This window comes from Phocoena phocoena, chromosome 4 (genome assembly GCF_963924675.1).
Source record: "Phocoena phocoena chromosome 4, mPhoPho1.1, whole genome shotgun sequence".
NCBI classification, from domain to species: domain Eukaryota; kingdom Metazoa; phylum Chordata; class Mammalia; order Artiodactyla; family Phocoenidae; genus Phocoena; species Phocoena phocoena.
Genome location: NC_089222.1, coordinates 128395670 through 128411632, shown reverse-complemented (window position 1 = coordinate 128411632; position 15963 = coordinate 128395670). Strand labels below are relative to the sequence as shown.

Genomic DNA, 15963 nt, shown 5'->3' with positions numbered 1-15963 from the left:
TAAGGAAACACAAGTTTTAAATGACATATTAAACAAGGTGGACTTAATTGATATGTATAGGACATTAGATCCAAAAACAACAGAATACACTTTCTTCTCAAGTGCTCATGGAACATTCTTCAGAGTAGATCATATCTTGGGTCACAAATCAAGCCTTGGTAAATTTAAGAAAATTGAAATTGTATCAAGTATCTTTTCCAACAACAATGCTATGAGACTAGATATCAATTACAGGAAAAAATCTGTAAAAAATACAAACACATGGAGGCTAAACAATATACTACTTAATAACCAAGAGATCACTGAAGAAATCAAAGAGGAAATCAAAAGATACCTAGAAACAAATAACAATGAAAACACGACGACCCAAAACCTATGCAATGCAGCAAAAGCAGTTCTAAGAGGGAAGTTTATAGCAATACAATCCTACCATAAGAAACAATAAACATCTCAAATAAACAACCTAACCTTACACCTAAATCACTTAGAGAAAGAAGAACAAAAATACGCCAAAGTTAGCAGAAGGAAAGAAATCATAAAAATCAGATCAGGAATAAATGAAAAAGAAATGAAATGATAGCAAAGATTAATAAAACTAAAAGCTGGTTCTTTGAGAAGATAAACAGAATTGATAAACTGTTAGCCAGATGCATCAAGAAAAAAAGGGAGAAGACTCAAATCAATACAATTAGAAATGAAAAAGGAGAAGTAACAACTGACACTGCAGAAATACAAAGGATCATGAGAGATTACTACAAGCAACTATATGCCAATAAAATGGACAACCTGGAAGAAATGGACAAATTCTTAGAAAAGCACAACTTTCTGAGACTGAGCCAGGAAGAAACAGAAAATATAAACAGACCAATCACAAGCACTGGAATTGAGACTGTGATTTAAAACCTTCCAGCAAACAAAAGCCCAGGACTGGATGGCTTCACAGGCGAATTCTATCAAATATTTAGTGAAGAGCGAACACTTATCCTTTCCAAACTCTTGTAAAATATAGAAGAGGGAGGAACACAGCTAAACTCATTCTATGAGGTCACCATCACCCTGATACCAAAACCACAAAAAGATGCCACAAAAAAAGAAAACTACAAGCCAATATCACTGATGAACATAGATGCAAAAATCCTCAACAAAATACTTGAAAACAGAATACAACAGAACATTAAAAGGATCATACACCATAATCAAGTGGGTTTTATCCCAAAAATGCACGGATTCTTCAATATACGCAATTCAATCAACATCACTAATCATTAGAGAAATGCAAATCAAAACTACAACAAGGTATCACCTCACACCCATCAGAATGGCCATCATCCAAAAATCTAAAAACAATAAATGCTGGAGAGGGTGTGGAGAAAAGGGAACCCTCTTGCACTGTTGGTGGGAATGTACATTGATACAGCCACTATGGAGAACAGTTTGGAGGTTCCTCAGAAAACTAAAAATAGAACTACCATATGATCCAGCAATCCCACTACTGGGCATATACCTTGAGAACACCATGATTTAAAAAGAGTCATGTGCTACAATGTTCACTGCACCTCTATTTACAGTAGCCAGGACATGGAAGCAACCTAAGTGTCCATTGACAGATGAATGGATAAAGAAGATGTGGCACATCTATACAACAGAATATTACTCAGCCATAAAAAGAAATGAAATTGAGTTATTTGTAGTGAGGTGGATGGAGCTAGAGTCTGTCATACAGAGTGAAGTAAGTCAGAAAGAGGAAAGCAAATACTGTATGCTAACATGTATATATGGAATCTAAAAAAAAAACGGTTCTGAAGAACTAGGGGCGGGACAGGAATAAAGACCCAGACATAGAGAATGGACTTGAGGACACAGGGAGGAGGAAGGGTAATCTGGGATGAAGTGAGAGAATGGCATGGACATATATACACTACCAAATATAAAATAGATAGCTAGTGGGAAGCAGCCACATAGCACAGGGAGATCAGCTTGGTGCTCTGTGACCACCTAGAGGGGTGGGATAGGGAGGGTGGGAGGGAGACCAAGAGGGAGGAGATATGGGGATACATGTTTAGCTGATTCACAGTTATACAGCAGAAACTAACACACCATTGTAAAGCAATTATACTCTAATAAAAGTGTTCAAAAAAAGAAGGCGTGTTCAATTTCAATCATAATAAGAGGAGTTCAAGAGATACTACCAATCCCATAAAACTGATAAAACAGATAAAATCAAAAGCTTGACAGTATATTTTATTGGCAGAGCTGTGGGCAACAGGCAATCAGATACAATTCTTGTAGAAATGCGAAATGGTATATTCCCTCTATAAGAGAATTTGGCAATATTTAACAAAACTACACATGCATTTACTGTCTAACCCAGCAATTCCATTTGTGCTTATTTACCCTGAAGATATAGCTGCAACAATAAGAAAATACATATTCTCAAGGTTATTCATGGCAGCATCATTTGCAATTGAAAATACTGGAAACTATCTAAAGATCCAGACATATGAGAAGGCTATACAATGAGATACTACAAAGCATTAAAAAATTAAAGAGGACAATCTTTATGAACTGGTATAGAGTGATTTCCAAAATTCAGTATAAAAAACTGAAGTGCAAAATAGCATGGATGACATGCTACCTTCTGTGTAAGAGAGAAAGGGAAATAAGGACATCTGTACCAATAATTCCAATTTCAATCTATCACTCCAGATTTCTCCCTTTCTATTTCCAATTCCACAATCCTATAATACATCTAAAATTTCTTTGCCCACTACAAAAAATAAGCTGCTCCTCTTTACAAACAAAAAGAAACACATGAGAGACAAACTAGAAAATAATGAAGTTGATTCCACTGAAGGCACGGGGAGACTGAGATGAAAGGCATATGGGAAGGACTGACACTTCTCTGAATACATCTTACTGTTTGCTTTTGACTTTCAGAAGCTCTACATATTCAAAATATAAAATTAAATCAACAAAGATGGGGAAAGAAACCAAAACAAACAACGATAACAGCAGCAGCCTCAAAAAACAAAAACTGAAAACAAATGGAAATAAATGAACCCAACTACATTTCAATTAAATTAAAGTTGGGGCTAGAGAGGGAGAGTTTGACTAATTAAAGTATATTATGAACACACTAATAAATTATATACCCTTAGTCTTGGGTCAAGTAGGGTGGGGGAATAATGAAAACAATTTCTGAACTCTTTTTAGTGTTGGGTGCTTTTTTTTTTTTGCATTATCATTTTTGATAGTGACATAAGCAAAGTAATTCTGAAACAATTTAAAATGTATTATAGGAATGCAAAACTAAGTTAATGTAAAAAGAGAGTTACAGATGTGAAATGGTGGAAATTGAGGAAGAGCCCTACGGTAATGAATTGGAATTGGAGTGTTGGTGTAGACTCATATATAAAACATGCATATATTTCTTATCTCTGTCCACTGGAAGGCCCAAGAAGCAAAGACACTCCAGTTGCAACAAGAACATCTAGTGATGAGATGTTGATTTCTAATACCATTATCCATTAAAAGGAACCAGGACTCCTCAGAGAAAGACTGATTCCAGGGCTGGGGAAGGTAAGATTCAATATGGACCTGGAACATCTTTTATATCAGGAAGTTAAAAGAAGTGCCTGAAGCAATTATGGGATGTGTCACAAGGACATAGGAGCTAGTTTGAAGGGACTCCACTGGCCAAATATGGGAGATTTTGAGATTAATAAATTATAAACCCTCAAAAATTAGGAATTCGTGAGTCCTTATTGATGATCAATCAATCAATCAATAAAGGAGAAGCATTCTTGTTTTGAATGCCAAGTGCCAATTGGCCAATGCAGAGACAGATTTGGAGTTTGAAAAATCATCATTCTGCAACCATCACAGTAGAGACTGCTTCAAGCAAAAAGCATTCATACGTGTTAAATCTAAGGGGGAGAGGGATTTTGCTGAAGAGCAGGACGTTTGGGAGGTTTAATGCATTCCCACAGATTGCATATTCCTAGGAAAGGAAAAAGCAGCAACTATATAGTAGAAATTTCCAATAAACTGACCCATACACTAAAGTATTTGGGGGAAAGAGATATGATGTATGCAGCTTACTCTCAAATGGTTCAGTAAAACAATAATGCATACACATATATAGAAAAAGAGCAAATGCTAAACAAATGGGACAAAGTGTTAACGATTGGTGAATCTGAGTAAAGGAAACATGGGTGTCTTTGTACTACTCTTGAAGATTTTCTGTTTGATGTTATTTCCAAATAGAAAATTTACAAAAAAGCAGAAAATAAATCTACACAAATGTCATTGTTTCATCATCCTCTGAGTAAATGAAAGTGTCACAAATGATAGAACAAACAAGAAAATATCCAAATGGTAAAGTTTCCATCTTGTCCTTTGTCTTTCTTTGAATTAGGGACAGATTGTTGGATATTTTACACAAACTTAAAGAAATGATGAAACATCTGATTTAAATAGTTAAATAAAATAGGCTACATTATGTACTTAGTAGCGATATGAGTATATTTCCTCTAAAATGTGAATTTCTTACACTGCAGTCTTTTAAGAGCCAAGCATTTAATGCCACACAAGATGGATTACAGAATAAAATTACTTCCCTGTGGATAGACTTTTAAAACCAAATTAATATTTCAAAGCATATGGCTGTTACATGAATTTCTCCCAAATTTCCTTTGAAAAGCTAATATGGTCATATTGAGCGGGAAAAAACCCTCAAACTCAAATCCCACTTTTAATTATGAGATACTCATCAGAAATCCTTGTGAGATGTAAAATTAGAACATTTAAAAGGTGATTTGCAGGGCTGTTAATAGCTGAACTATGGTGAAAATTGAAGATGAGAAACAGCAGTATACTAAAATGGATATAAGAGCTAGAAAGAGAAACCTGGATTTAAAGCCTGCTTCTTTCTCTTAGAAGTCACTTGAGGCAAGGGGCAAGATTCTCTAAGTCAGAATTTTCTAAACCAGTGGTTTGTTTCTAGTTGTGGTACCCAGCCAGCAGCATCCGCATCAACCAGGAACTTTCTAGAAATGCAAATTCTTGGGTACCACCCTAAACCTACCAAATCGAGTTAGGTCCAGTGACCTGTGTTTTAACAGGCCCTGAAGGTGCTTCTGATACACACTAAACTTTCAGAACCATACTGCTAAGCTACAACAAAAATAACAGTAATAAAAAATAGTAATAGTAATAAAATCCATTTTAGGATTATGATGATTAAATGAGATATTACATATGCGGAAATGATTTCTGAACTGTAGCAAAAACCCTCATCATTAATGGTAGATTATTATTGTGTGACATAGAATTGTGAGAGAAAAATCTTAAAACCAATAGTACTTTGTGCTTTTATCAAACTGCCCTTCTACAAAACTTCAAAGAAGGTTAATTCCTTAAAACTTCCCACACTTGGTACTAGGTCTTGAACATAGGATTGCTCATTAAGCCTTATTGATGCTATCTGAAATAAGTTCAGTTGACCGTCATTGGCAAGTATTTTATCTCTTGTTTTTGATATGGTCAAACTGGGAATTTTAAACGTCACTGAAACCAACCAAGCTATTAATTTTGAAAGACAATTTAGCTTCTGTGTTTAGGGGCAGATGCTCTGCTTTGGAGTTACACTATCGGGCACCACTCATTGCTGTGTGACTTTGGCAAAGTTATTTACCGACGCTGGGCCTCCTGACTTTGCTCATAGAACAAGGGTGATAATAATAATAGTATCCACCTCAATGGGCTGTTGAGAGTATTCATTGAAATTTTAAAGAACTTAAAAATGGCCCTGGTACACAGCATTCAATATTCTTTCTACGCCCTGAATGCCATACTTAGTTCATCTCCCTTTTACTTCTTCATTTTTTCCCTCCTTGCTTTCTTTTGGGTTTTATGCCCATGTCTGCATGAACACTTTCTTTTCTTGGCATCTGCACATCTTTTAATGAAGATGAAGACCAGACACACATAGAAACCTTAAATGTACATAAAATGATGTATATACTCTTATCTCCTATTATGAATTAGCATAGCTTTTGAAATATCAACTTCTTTGAGGTAAAAGGTACATACACTAAAACATACACATTTTAAGTGTACTGTTAAGTGTACAATTCCATGACTTCAGCACATGTATACACCTGTAGAATAGCCACCATTATCAATATATAGAACATTTCCATCACCCCAAAACAGTTCCCTCATGACCTTCTGCCATCAATCTCTTCCTACACATACCCTCAGGCAACCATTCATCTGCTTTCTGTCACTATAGATTAATTGTGCCTTTCTAGAATTTCATATAAACAAAATAACACAGTAATTTGTTTGTGTCTGGCTTCTTTGCTCAGCATATTGTTAGCAGAGATTTATCCGTGTTGTTGCATGTACTTCAAACTTTCTTTTATTGCTAAGTAGTGTTTCATTGTATGGACATAGCACTATCTGTTTATCCATGGGTTACTTCCAGTTTTTTTTTCCCATTTTTCTTCTTAACTATATATCTTATGGATTTTCCCCATCATTTTAAAGTTCGTATATAACATGCACATATCCTAATTTACTTAATTGTTTTACCTCTGTTGGACATGTAGGCTCTTTATAGTGTTTTAAAATGATAATAAGCACTGTTATAAATATCTTCATGAACTCAAATATTAATGGAATCCAATTTGGGAATACGATTCTTGGACTATAGTCTTTATCTTTCAATGGTTTAGAAATATTTTCACTCTCTTTTAAATTCCAAGGTTGCAAATGAGAAGTTTAATGTCTGTCTGATTATTTTTCTAAGAGACTTTTTAAAAATTATATATGAAAATTTATATGATTTTAATTTATACAAGTTCAAATAGGTCTTGGGGATATGTATATATGCATGCCTCTTTTAAAAAAAATTTTGGAACTCACCATTTTACATCAGAAAATTCAAATATTATTATAGCTCAGAATTAAAAAAAAATATCTTTGCTGTTTGCTTCTTCATTTTTGTTTCTTTAAAAACTGCTTCGAGCCTGCATATTATTCTCATTTGGGGCCTCCTCTCTATGTGCCTTGGAGTATTTTTTAATATTTTTATCCATGATTTCCTCACCTTTATACTTCTTCTCTATGTTACGAATATGCGCTCTATTTGATTGAACAGTCTAAGTTGTTTTTGAATGTGACCATTTTATAATTTTTCTGTAATTTTTTAAAAAAACTCAAGTCAAGCTTTATTTTACTTTCCAGAAACTGTGAGGCTGTAGGACCAAGGGATGAAGTTTCTCAGAAGCCCAGGATTAAATGTTTGGATTCTAACTTAAGGGCAACAGGAAGCCACTGAGTTTTTTTTTTTTCAAAGGAGATATACATTTATTTATTTATTTATTTATTTATTTATTTTAACATCTTTATTGGGGTATAATTGCTTTACAATGGTGTGTTAGTTTCTGCTTTATAACAAAGTGAATCAGCTATACATATGCATATGCTCCCATGTGTCTTCCCTCTTGCGTCTCCCTCCCTCCCACTCTCCCCATCCCACCCCTCCAGGGCCACTGAGTTTTAAACAGGTGAATGAATGTGATTAAATCTGTAGTTTAAGAAGAAATAATCTAGCTTCAGTCTGGCTGATCTCCCTTGAGGCAGGAGAATGGTTATCATGGAGACTACAAGAGCCTACATTAGGGCAGAAATGGAGGCCAAAATGCAAATTCATTTGAGTGAGTATTAGGTATACAATCAGTGGTACTTGGTGATAGACTGGTTATTATGGCTGAGGGAGAAGGAGAAATTGACCAGGCTTCTTGTTGGACCTGGTGGATGGTTAGCTCTGCAATGATGCATAAAACACAGTAGGAAGCTCAAGTGATGTTTATTTTGGAGGCGATGTATCCTTGCATCCTCTAATACCCATGTAGCAGTATATTTATAAATTCCTAGAGGAGGACTGACGAAAGTGTTTGTGCATTTGAATTTTGATACATATTGCCACAGTGTTCTCCTTAAACCATTCACTGTTTCTGTACATTCCAATTCTCCTAGGTTTTCCTCACTGGTTTTCTTTGTCTAACATCTTAAACCCTGAAAATTCCCTTCATTTGTGTAAAGATAAAATACAAAGCTTTTCTTCATCCATTACTTCCAAAGGAAAAATTGGAGTGGAGAGCAGGGCGATAAAGGAGCTTATTAAACTCCGTGTCGATAGCCAAAGCAAAGGGTTAGAAAAAGTTCCTTCAGGAGAGGACCAAGCTCCTCGAGTCACTCTATAGAAGGAAGAACTGGAGTGTGGGGAGGAGTCGGGGCCACCCCCGCCCCCAGCCTCGCGTAGGTGCCACCCGCGGAGATGAAATGTGAGCCCGGGTGGCCGAGGACGCTGGATCGGACGCTTAGCCCGCCGCCCGAGCGCCGCGGGGACAGACAAAGAGACCTCCGCCCCAGCGCAGCCCCGCGCGGCGGCCCGGGCTCCCCTCTAAAGCTCCCAGGGCGATGGCCAGGTCTCCGCGCCACCCGGCTCTCCAGAGCGCTGCCCTCTCCATCTGACCGCCCTCCAGCTCCCCCATCCCCTCCCGGTGCCGGGCTCTCCCTTGGCTCCCAGCCCTCTCTACAGACCTGTCTGTCTGTCTCTCTGTCCATCTCTGTCCAGGCGCGCAACCTCCGGCCACCGGCTTGGATGGACGCGCGGAGGGTCCCCGGGTGTCCAGGGGTCTTGCTTCCGAAGTTGGTCCTGCTCTTTGTCTACGCAGGTCAGTGACCTAGGGCGGCGGGAGAGGGGAAGGGGGCTCGGGGCGGCGCTGGGGTCACACTGCGAGCAAACACGGGTTGGGCGGGATGCACGGGACCATGGTGAGAGGTCAGAGACTGTGTGGTCCCCGCAGGCAGGAGCAGAAGCCCGCGCCCGCGCTCTGCAGCCCTGGGCTTGACCTCCACGCGGTTGTTTTGTCCCTTTCCTTACACGTTTCCTTTTTTTTTTTTTTCTTATCCTTTCTCTCTCTCCGCGAAGCAGCTACCCCCAACCCCACATTTAGGAGTTTTTGTTTTTATTTTCTGGATAGCGTGCATTTTTTCCAGTCGTATCCAGGACTCGGGAATTTGGGGTGAGGGTGGAGACTGAGCTGTGCGAGGAAAGCATGTTTTTTAAAAAGCACCTGAAGTTAGGGAGGCATCGCTGAGGTTTCAAATAAACTAATCTGATGACTTTTCCATTTCAGTAAATGCTACCCACTGGCCCCTCCACCTCCACATTCCTAATATTCCGGATTTTCCCTTTCAGAAATAAAAAAGCGTTAGACCTCTGTTTTTCTTCTTTAGAAGATGATCCTCAAGTGTGGTGGACAGGGTAATTGGAAGCTCTGAGTTGAAATATAGGGTTTTCGAGAGGCATAAATTCACCCAGAATCTGATCTGTTTTCGCTGAATTTGTTAAGCACTTGCTTATAGGTGAAGGGCATCTCATTTCCCTCATCCTAATTATTCTTAGAGAGAATTGCTAATAATTGATGAAGCAAAGCAGTTTTCTTGTTTTGTGACTGATGCTGAGCCCAAAATGGCCTTTCATTGGTTATTCATGTATAAAGTTAATTACACATAAGGCTTTGCATCCGCTTCATATTTTAGAAAACAGGATAAAAGCAGAGTTCTTTGTAAATGTTTTCATGTCTCTAACTTCCTATGACAAACACCACAGGCTTACCTATGACCTTGCAGTAGTAAGTTTATGTATAGCACTGTGCTGGCCTTTTGATACTTACAATGATATTGCAACCAAAATGAAGACGTTCTTCAACATTCTTACCTGAACATCAGTAGAACTGAATTTCTCATTCAACCTTGCCAGAAATGAATCACAATAACTTCTATAGAAGTTTCCAATCTGTTTATTAAAATGTAAATTAGTGTCTGTCTATAAGTTGTTTTAAAGATATTTTATTGTAGGGGAATAGCTGACCTTCAAATACAGAAATTTATAAAATAGAAAAAGTACTTTCTATTTAATGAGGAGAGTCCACATTATAATGTTTTTCCAGCACTACTTAAGTCATATGATGTTTTTAGAATGTGAGAGTCTAACAGAATCAATTGCATTAATATTTGTGTTATATTAAAATCTTAATGTTAAATTAAAATGTTAAATTAAAATTAATTCATTTGAAACAATGATAATTCTTTCCACTTCCTCTGTTTACCAAAATAAAACAAAAATAAGAAAATAGAACACAGCAGATGAAACTTTAATTCCCTTACTCATCTTTAGTCACACCACTGAACAACTTTTTCTTGTTCTTTTGTCCATTTTATTCTCTTTGGTGAGCCGAACGCTTCTAATTTGCACTTTTCCTTCCCTTCTTCCTGTTTCCCCAATGTTAAGTGCACAGCACCCCCAGGATTCAGGAAACCCGCCCAGCTGGCCAGCAGCAAGCTTGATCAGTTTGAAAAGTTTTCATTCCATTCATTTCTTCTCTCCATCCGCATCCCTCCCTAGTACACTACAAAGTCATTGCAAGCCAATACTAGGTCGCGTTATCATCTTTGATAAGAAATGATTAGCTAATGTGCCTTTGATATTAATTCCTGAACTCTATTTCAGAGGCCTTTTTATGCTTGCCATATTCACTCAACTAATATTTACGGAATGAGACGTGTTGAATGATACGTAGGACAGAGGCCATGCTTTGAGTCTTTGGGAGATCAGGTGTGCCCTTTACTCTAAGGTATAAAAAGCTGTATTATAGGAGAGATACACCATGTGCTCTAGGTGTTTGAAGGAGACCTTATTGCTGGCTTAGGAGGATATGCTCCATGAAGATAATGTCTATTTTGTTTAGCATAATATTCTCAGAGACTAGCGAAACACCTGGCCCATAAGAGGAACTCAGGAAATATTTGCTCAGAGAAATTAAATTGAAGAGGACATTTTAGGACCTACACCTTTGAATTAGAGGAAGCCTTGGACATAGGAGATGTAGTAGGATAGATGTGAACAAAGGCAAAAATCATGAGATTTGTATGTGCAAAAACAGATAACACAGTTGGGTTGGAACTAAGAGGTAAGGCTGGAAGTGAGGATTGGGATGAAATGGGGGAACACGGAAGAAATAGAATTAATCCAGATATGCTGTTAAAAAAATTGCCAGCTTTAATGGGACAAAAACCTATGTAGGTGCACTGTCCGTAACCTGAATTATTTTCCCCAAGGAAAATGCATTAAATACAGGTTCCATTCGTTAAGGAAATAACAGCAAGGTTTCTATACCTGGAGCATCGTGTCTGACTGTGGAGTCACTTTGGGGAAGGGATTCAATCAAGTGTTTATATTATTATCCAACTCCCACTGCAGGCTACAAAGACAGGATTTGGCCAAGGTTTTAACCTTCCCAACCCTAGCCAGTGATTTCTGTCTCCTCCCTTTCCTTCCTTTTTGATCCTTAGCTATAGATTACAAGAGCCAATTCTGAGCAAGTGCTTGGAGCCAGATGCTTTCCTGTAGTACACATTTCTTAAGATGGGAGTGGGGAAGCTTCTTCCAGATGCTGCCTTTAACTAAAGTCATTGACGAAAATTGGAACTAGCTAATTTTCAAGGATGTTAACTTGAATATTAGTAATAATATTATTTATCTTCTGAGGGCCATTGGGATGTTTCATGCTTTTACACGTGAGAAAATGCTTCTGTACTGTCCAAACTGTGATCTTTATAGGATTACTCTCAAATAAACCGGAGAAAGCAACTAACATATCAAAATAAGTTTGAGGTGTGGTTGACCCCCCAATTTGGAAATGTTGTGATTGTGAATGTATTTGCCATACTATTAAACCTTCCCTTTTCAGTTGTTTAATTCTGGGAAGTAGACAAGACTGCTGGAAAATGCCATAAAAATAATGAACAATGTGTGGCAGGATCTAGATGTTTGCTGCAGGTATAATCCAGCTTCTTGGCTACAAGATTTGGGACTTGGTTTCCTGTAACATTGGCTCAAAATATTTTGATAACACCATGTCCTTACAATAGCAGTAATTGAATCTTCGATAATCATGGAGAGCTTAATAAGATGTCACTGTCTTGGGCATTATGCAAAAGCCACCCCATGAAGCTATTTAAAAATTACTTGTCCTCCTCTGACAGAATAAGGCGGGGTGTCAGCTCTCCCACTATCTGAACGGCTTTTAAGAGCATAAAGCAAAACATCCCAGCTAAGCGCTTGAGATAACTGACTAGTCTAAATATTTGACTTAATTAAACAGTACTAAAAATAAAAGCTATAGAAATTCCCTGGGAAAATGATAAAATAAACTGCAAAAGGCAGACACTGTCAATAAATCATTAGATCGTGTTTTCTGCCCTCAAAATTTTGGATTTAAGTAGAGTTACTGAATCTTACAAAGGTAGTTATTTTTCCCTTTCATGTCTTCTTACCACATCCCAGAAGAAAACATTAAGGTTTGTTCATTTATGAAGTAGAATAAAATTGAGGAAAAGAAAACATGAACTTTTGACTTGTTCCACAGAGGCCATGCATTATTGATAAAGGTGAAAGAACTTTGCTGGGTTTTGATTGCATCAATTTGTAAAGAATCATCTTGTCAGGGAAGTGATTTAAAAGCAAAATCTGTATTTTCCTCTCTAGACAAATCAATTACATGGACATGTAGGCATATATATAACATTTGCACTTTTATGTTATGACTTTGACAGAAAAGCAAAAGTCTTATATAATTTAGATAGTAGTTATTGCCTTCAGAGATTGAGTTGGAAATGACCTATTTTGTGATTCTTGAGCATGTACCTTAAATTATCAGACTGTACTTAATGTTTTCCTACATGTACCTGAAACTCACATATCCATTGTAATTTGTACCACTGATTATAACTAAATGATAACCTTAACTTGTTAAACATAAATCATTTAGGAAGAATAAAGAATTTTTTAAAGGTAGGGTAATTTTTATTTAACATTTTGGTATAATTTTCCTTGCCAAAAACATGGAAAAAAGACAATTGGTTTTGTCAGCTCTGGTATGTCCTTTTTAATCAGAAAATACATTTCCCTTTTCACATAGTGCTGTTCCATAGCTTATTGATTCTTTTTTTTTTTTTTTTTTTTGCGGTACGCGGGCCTCTCACTGTCGTGGCCTCTCCCGTTGTGGAGCACAGGCTCTGGACATGTGGACATGCAGGCCTAGCGGCCATGGCTCACGGGCCCAGCCGCTCCGCGGCACGTGGGATCCTCCCGGACCGGGGCCCGAACCTGTGTCCCCTGAATCAGCAGGCGGACTCTCAACCACTGCGCCACCAGGGAAGCCCTCATAGCTTATTGATTCTTAAATCTGGCATCAAATAAACTCTTAATTATTCACCAGTGAATTATCTATAGGAACTTTCCCCCACAGCTAACTAACTCACTATCTTCCAATCCAAATGGATTAACAGGATATGCAGACTCATCTGTGGTACCTTATGTATACAAACTGTAATTACGAAGGTAAAAAAATTGTAGAGAAAGGGAAGCATATAATGCATTGTGGTGAAAAATATACATTACTTAAATATTATCTCCAGTTGATATTATTCGTGTCAACACCACTTTCCATTAAATGTAGTTGAGAGTAGCACCCTAAAGTCAAAAGACTTTATCTTTTAAAAATTATTGCAAGAACTCTGTTGACGAATTTAATGTCTGATTAGTTGGATCATTCATTCCTCCCTTCAATGTCTCATTCAACCAACTCTGACTACCAATTATGGTGCTCGATGGAGGAGGTTCAAAGACTGGTCTTTGCCTTTTCCAGATTTATGTCTAATAAGGAAGGAAGACTAGTTTAGGTGCTTACAAATGTTTTAGAATTGTAAGCACGTAAAATGAAAGTCTAAATGTGCTAAAGAGTGGTCGTTAACTGATCAGGATGTGAAATAGAGTGATTTTTCGTAAACGTGGAATTTTCAGAAAAGTAACTGCATGGATATGGTTTTTATTTTGTAGAGGATTGCCTTGCTCAGTGTGGCAAAGACTGCAAATCTTACTGCTGTGATGGAACCACACCCTACTGTTGCTCCTACTATGCCTATATTGGGAATATTCTCTCGTGAGTATTAATCAAATTTGGCCATATTGATACTTTTTCCCTTGCCCGTTTATGTTTTCAAAAAGTACTAAGTTATAGTTATGAGTAGGAAATTCTAAGATTGGTTGTTGACATAAAATCTTTACTGGAGACACTCAACACTCATCACTATCTAGTGTATTGTATTATTTAACTAAATGTTCAAATTAATATACAAAATAAATTGCTTTTGTTATAAGGGAGTTTAAAGAATATTTTTATTGTCTAATTTGCTTTATGATAATAATAATGTAATAGTAATAATAATGTTTTAACTAGACCATATTCATATATTGATCATTTTTTAACATTGTAAACTATATTTTTTTATCCGCTTTGTTGAAGGATTAGTAAGTTAGAATTTGTCATTTAATGATAGCCAGTTTATTTTGCCACGTATATATTTGTCTGACTCAGCCAGCAGATATCAGGGAAAAGAGACATTATGAATAAAAAACAGTTGAGATATGAAACGTCAGTTTTCTACATGATGCATCTAAAGCAACTTTGGGAAACAGGATTAGAGCCCAAGAAATCTAGCCTCAACAGGGTAAAGTGATAACCAACTATAAAAATCAATGAAACATACATGCAGAGAAGGTGTTAAGTATTTCTCCCTAACAAATTAAGGATTAATTTTAGAGATGCTTCTAAGCGAAGGGAAATGGACAAGCAGAAGTTGTCTTCAGGGTTGTATGTCTGAGGACTGTGCAACTCTCTGTTCCTCTACACACACCTTCAAATTGAGAAATAGAAGGTAGAGAATAGGAACATAAGAATTTCACCCATGGGTGACCATCACCCATGGCTTTCAGGAGTCTGCGTTTTGTATTTTTCAAGTGACTGTCAGGATGATTTGAAGGCTGCTCCATTGTGACTTAACTTGTGTTTTATGAAGGCTTACGTGGAGCCAGGAAAGATTAGGCAATAAGTGATGTGTGCCTGGCTATTTTAAGCATATACCCATTGAGATGGCTTATAAGTCATCCTCGGTTTCCTGAGAATAGAAAACCTGGCATCGCATAGACTTTCTAGAATCAAAGTGGGGCTGATCTTAGAGATCATGTCTCCATGAATAAGGCCAGAAAGAATCATACTTCAGGATATTCTTGAAGACTGTCATGGCGATGGCAGAAATGTCAGGCTGTAATAAAGATTGATGAACAGAATTTAAGCATTCTTTGAAATGCAAATAAACTCTAAAATGTTTAAATTTTTTCTCATAGAAGAGTTGGTGGAAAAACATTAAGTCCCTTTACATTTAGAAAACAGTCAGAATCAGCTTAGAATATAAATACATAATGATGTTTCTCATTTGTATATCACTTCATACTTTTTAAGTAAATTAAAATACTTCATTACTAAATTCAAATTTGATTTTTCCAATGATCTCCACATGCCAGAGGCTGTTGTTACAGGTAGATGTGTGAGTGGGCCCCAAAGGTGGTATAGATTTGAAGAACCTGGTGTCAGAATGACTCTGATTCTTTGGTCCTGTGGCTCCTGACCCATTTCTCTGCCAACTAACTACATCACAATGTGTGTGTTGTGCCCTTTTTCTCACCTCATAGATACCTCCACCCTGATAAATATATATAGAAGACATAATTACTTACTAATCAAAATAGTTAAAAATTTTTTTAAATTTATAGTTGTGCTTTACATGTCATATATTTGCAATCAGATTCATTTTTTATGGTACCTATTCTTAGAACTAATTTTATCACTTGGTTAAAGTAAAAAATTCATTGAGTTATATCTCTATCTGGGTTATTAGGGCCATGTACTTGCTATGTTTGAAAAAAAGAATTGTGTTTTTGGGAGGGCGGAAATAAACACAGATGTCATTATATTTCAGGCAGCT

At 37.0% G+C, this 15963-nt stretch overlaps 1 protein-coding gene across 1 annotated transcript in view; it reads left to right on the top strand.

Annotated features, from left to right (window-relative positions):
• The first annotated feature begins 8432 nt into the window (after window positions 1-8432).
• The window catches only part of CYYR1 (cysteine and tyrosine rich 1), a 104464-nt gene continuing 96933 nt past the window's right edge, over window positions 8433-15963 (top strand). Inside the window, exons 1-2 of the mRNA XM_065876707.1 lie at window positions 8433-8747; window positions 13979-14081. Of these exons, the coding sequence (XP_065732779.1) occupies window positions 8675-8747; window positions 13979-14081 (176 nt within the window). The 5' untranslated portion in view covers window positions 8433-8674. The remainder of the gene's footprint in view (window positions 8748-13978; window positions 14082-15963) is intronic.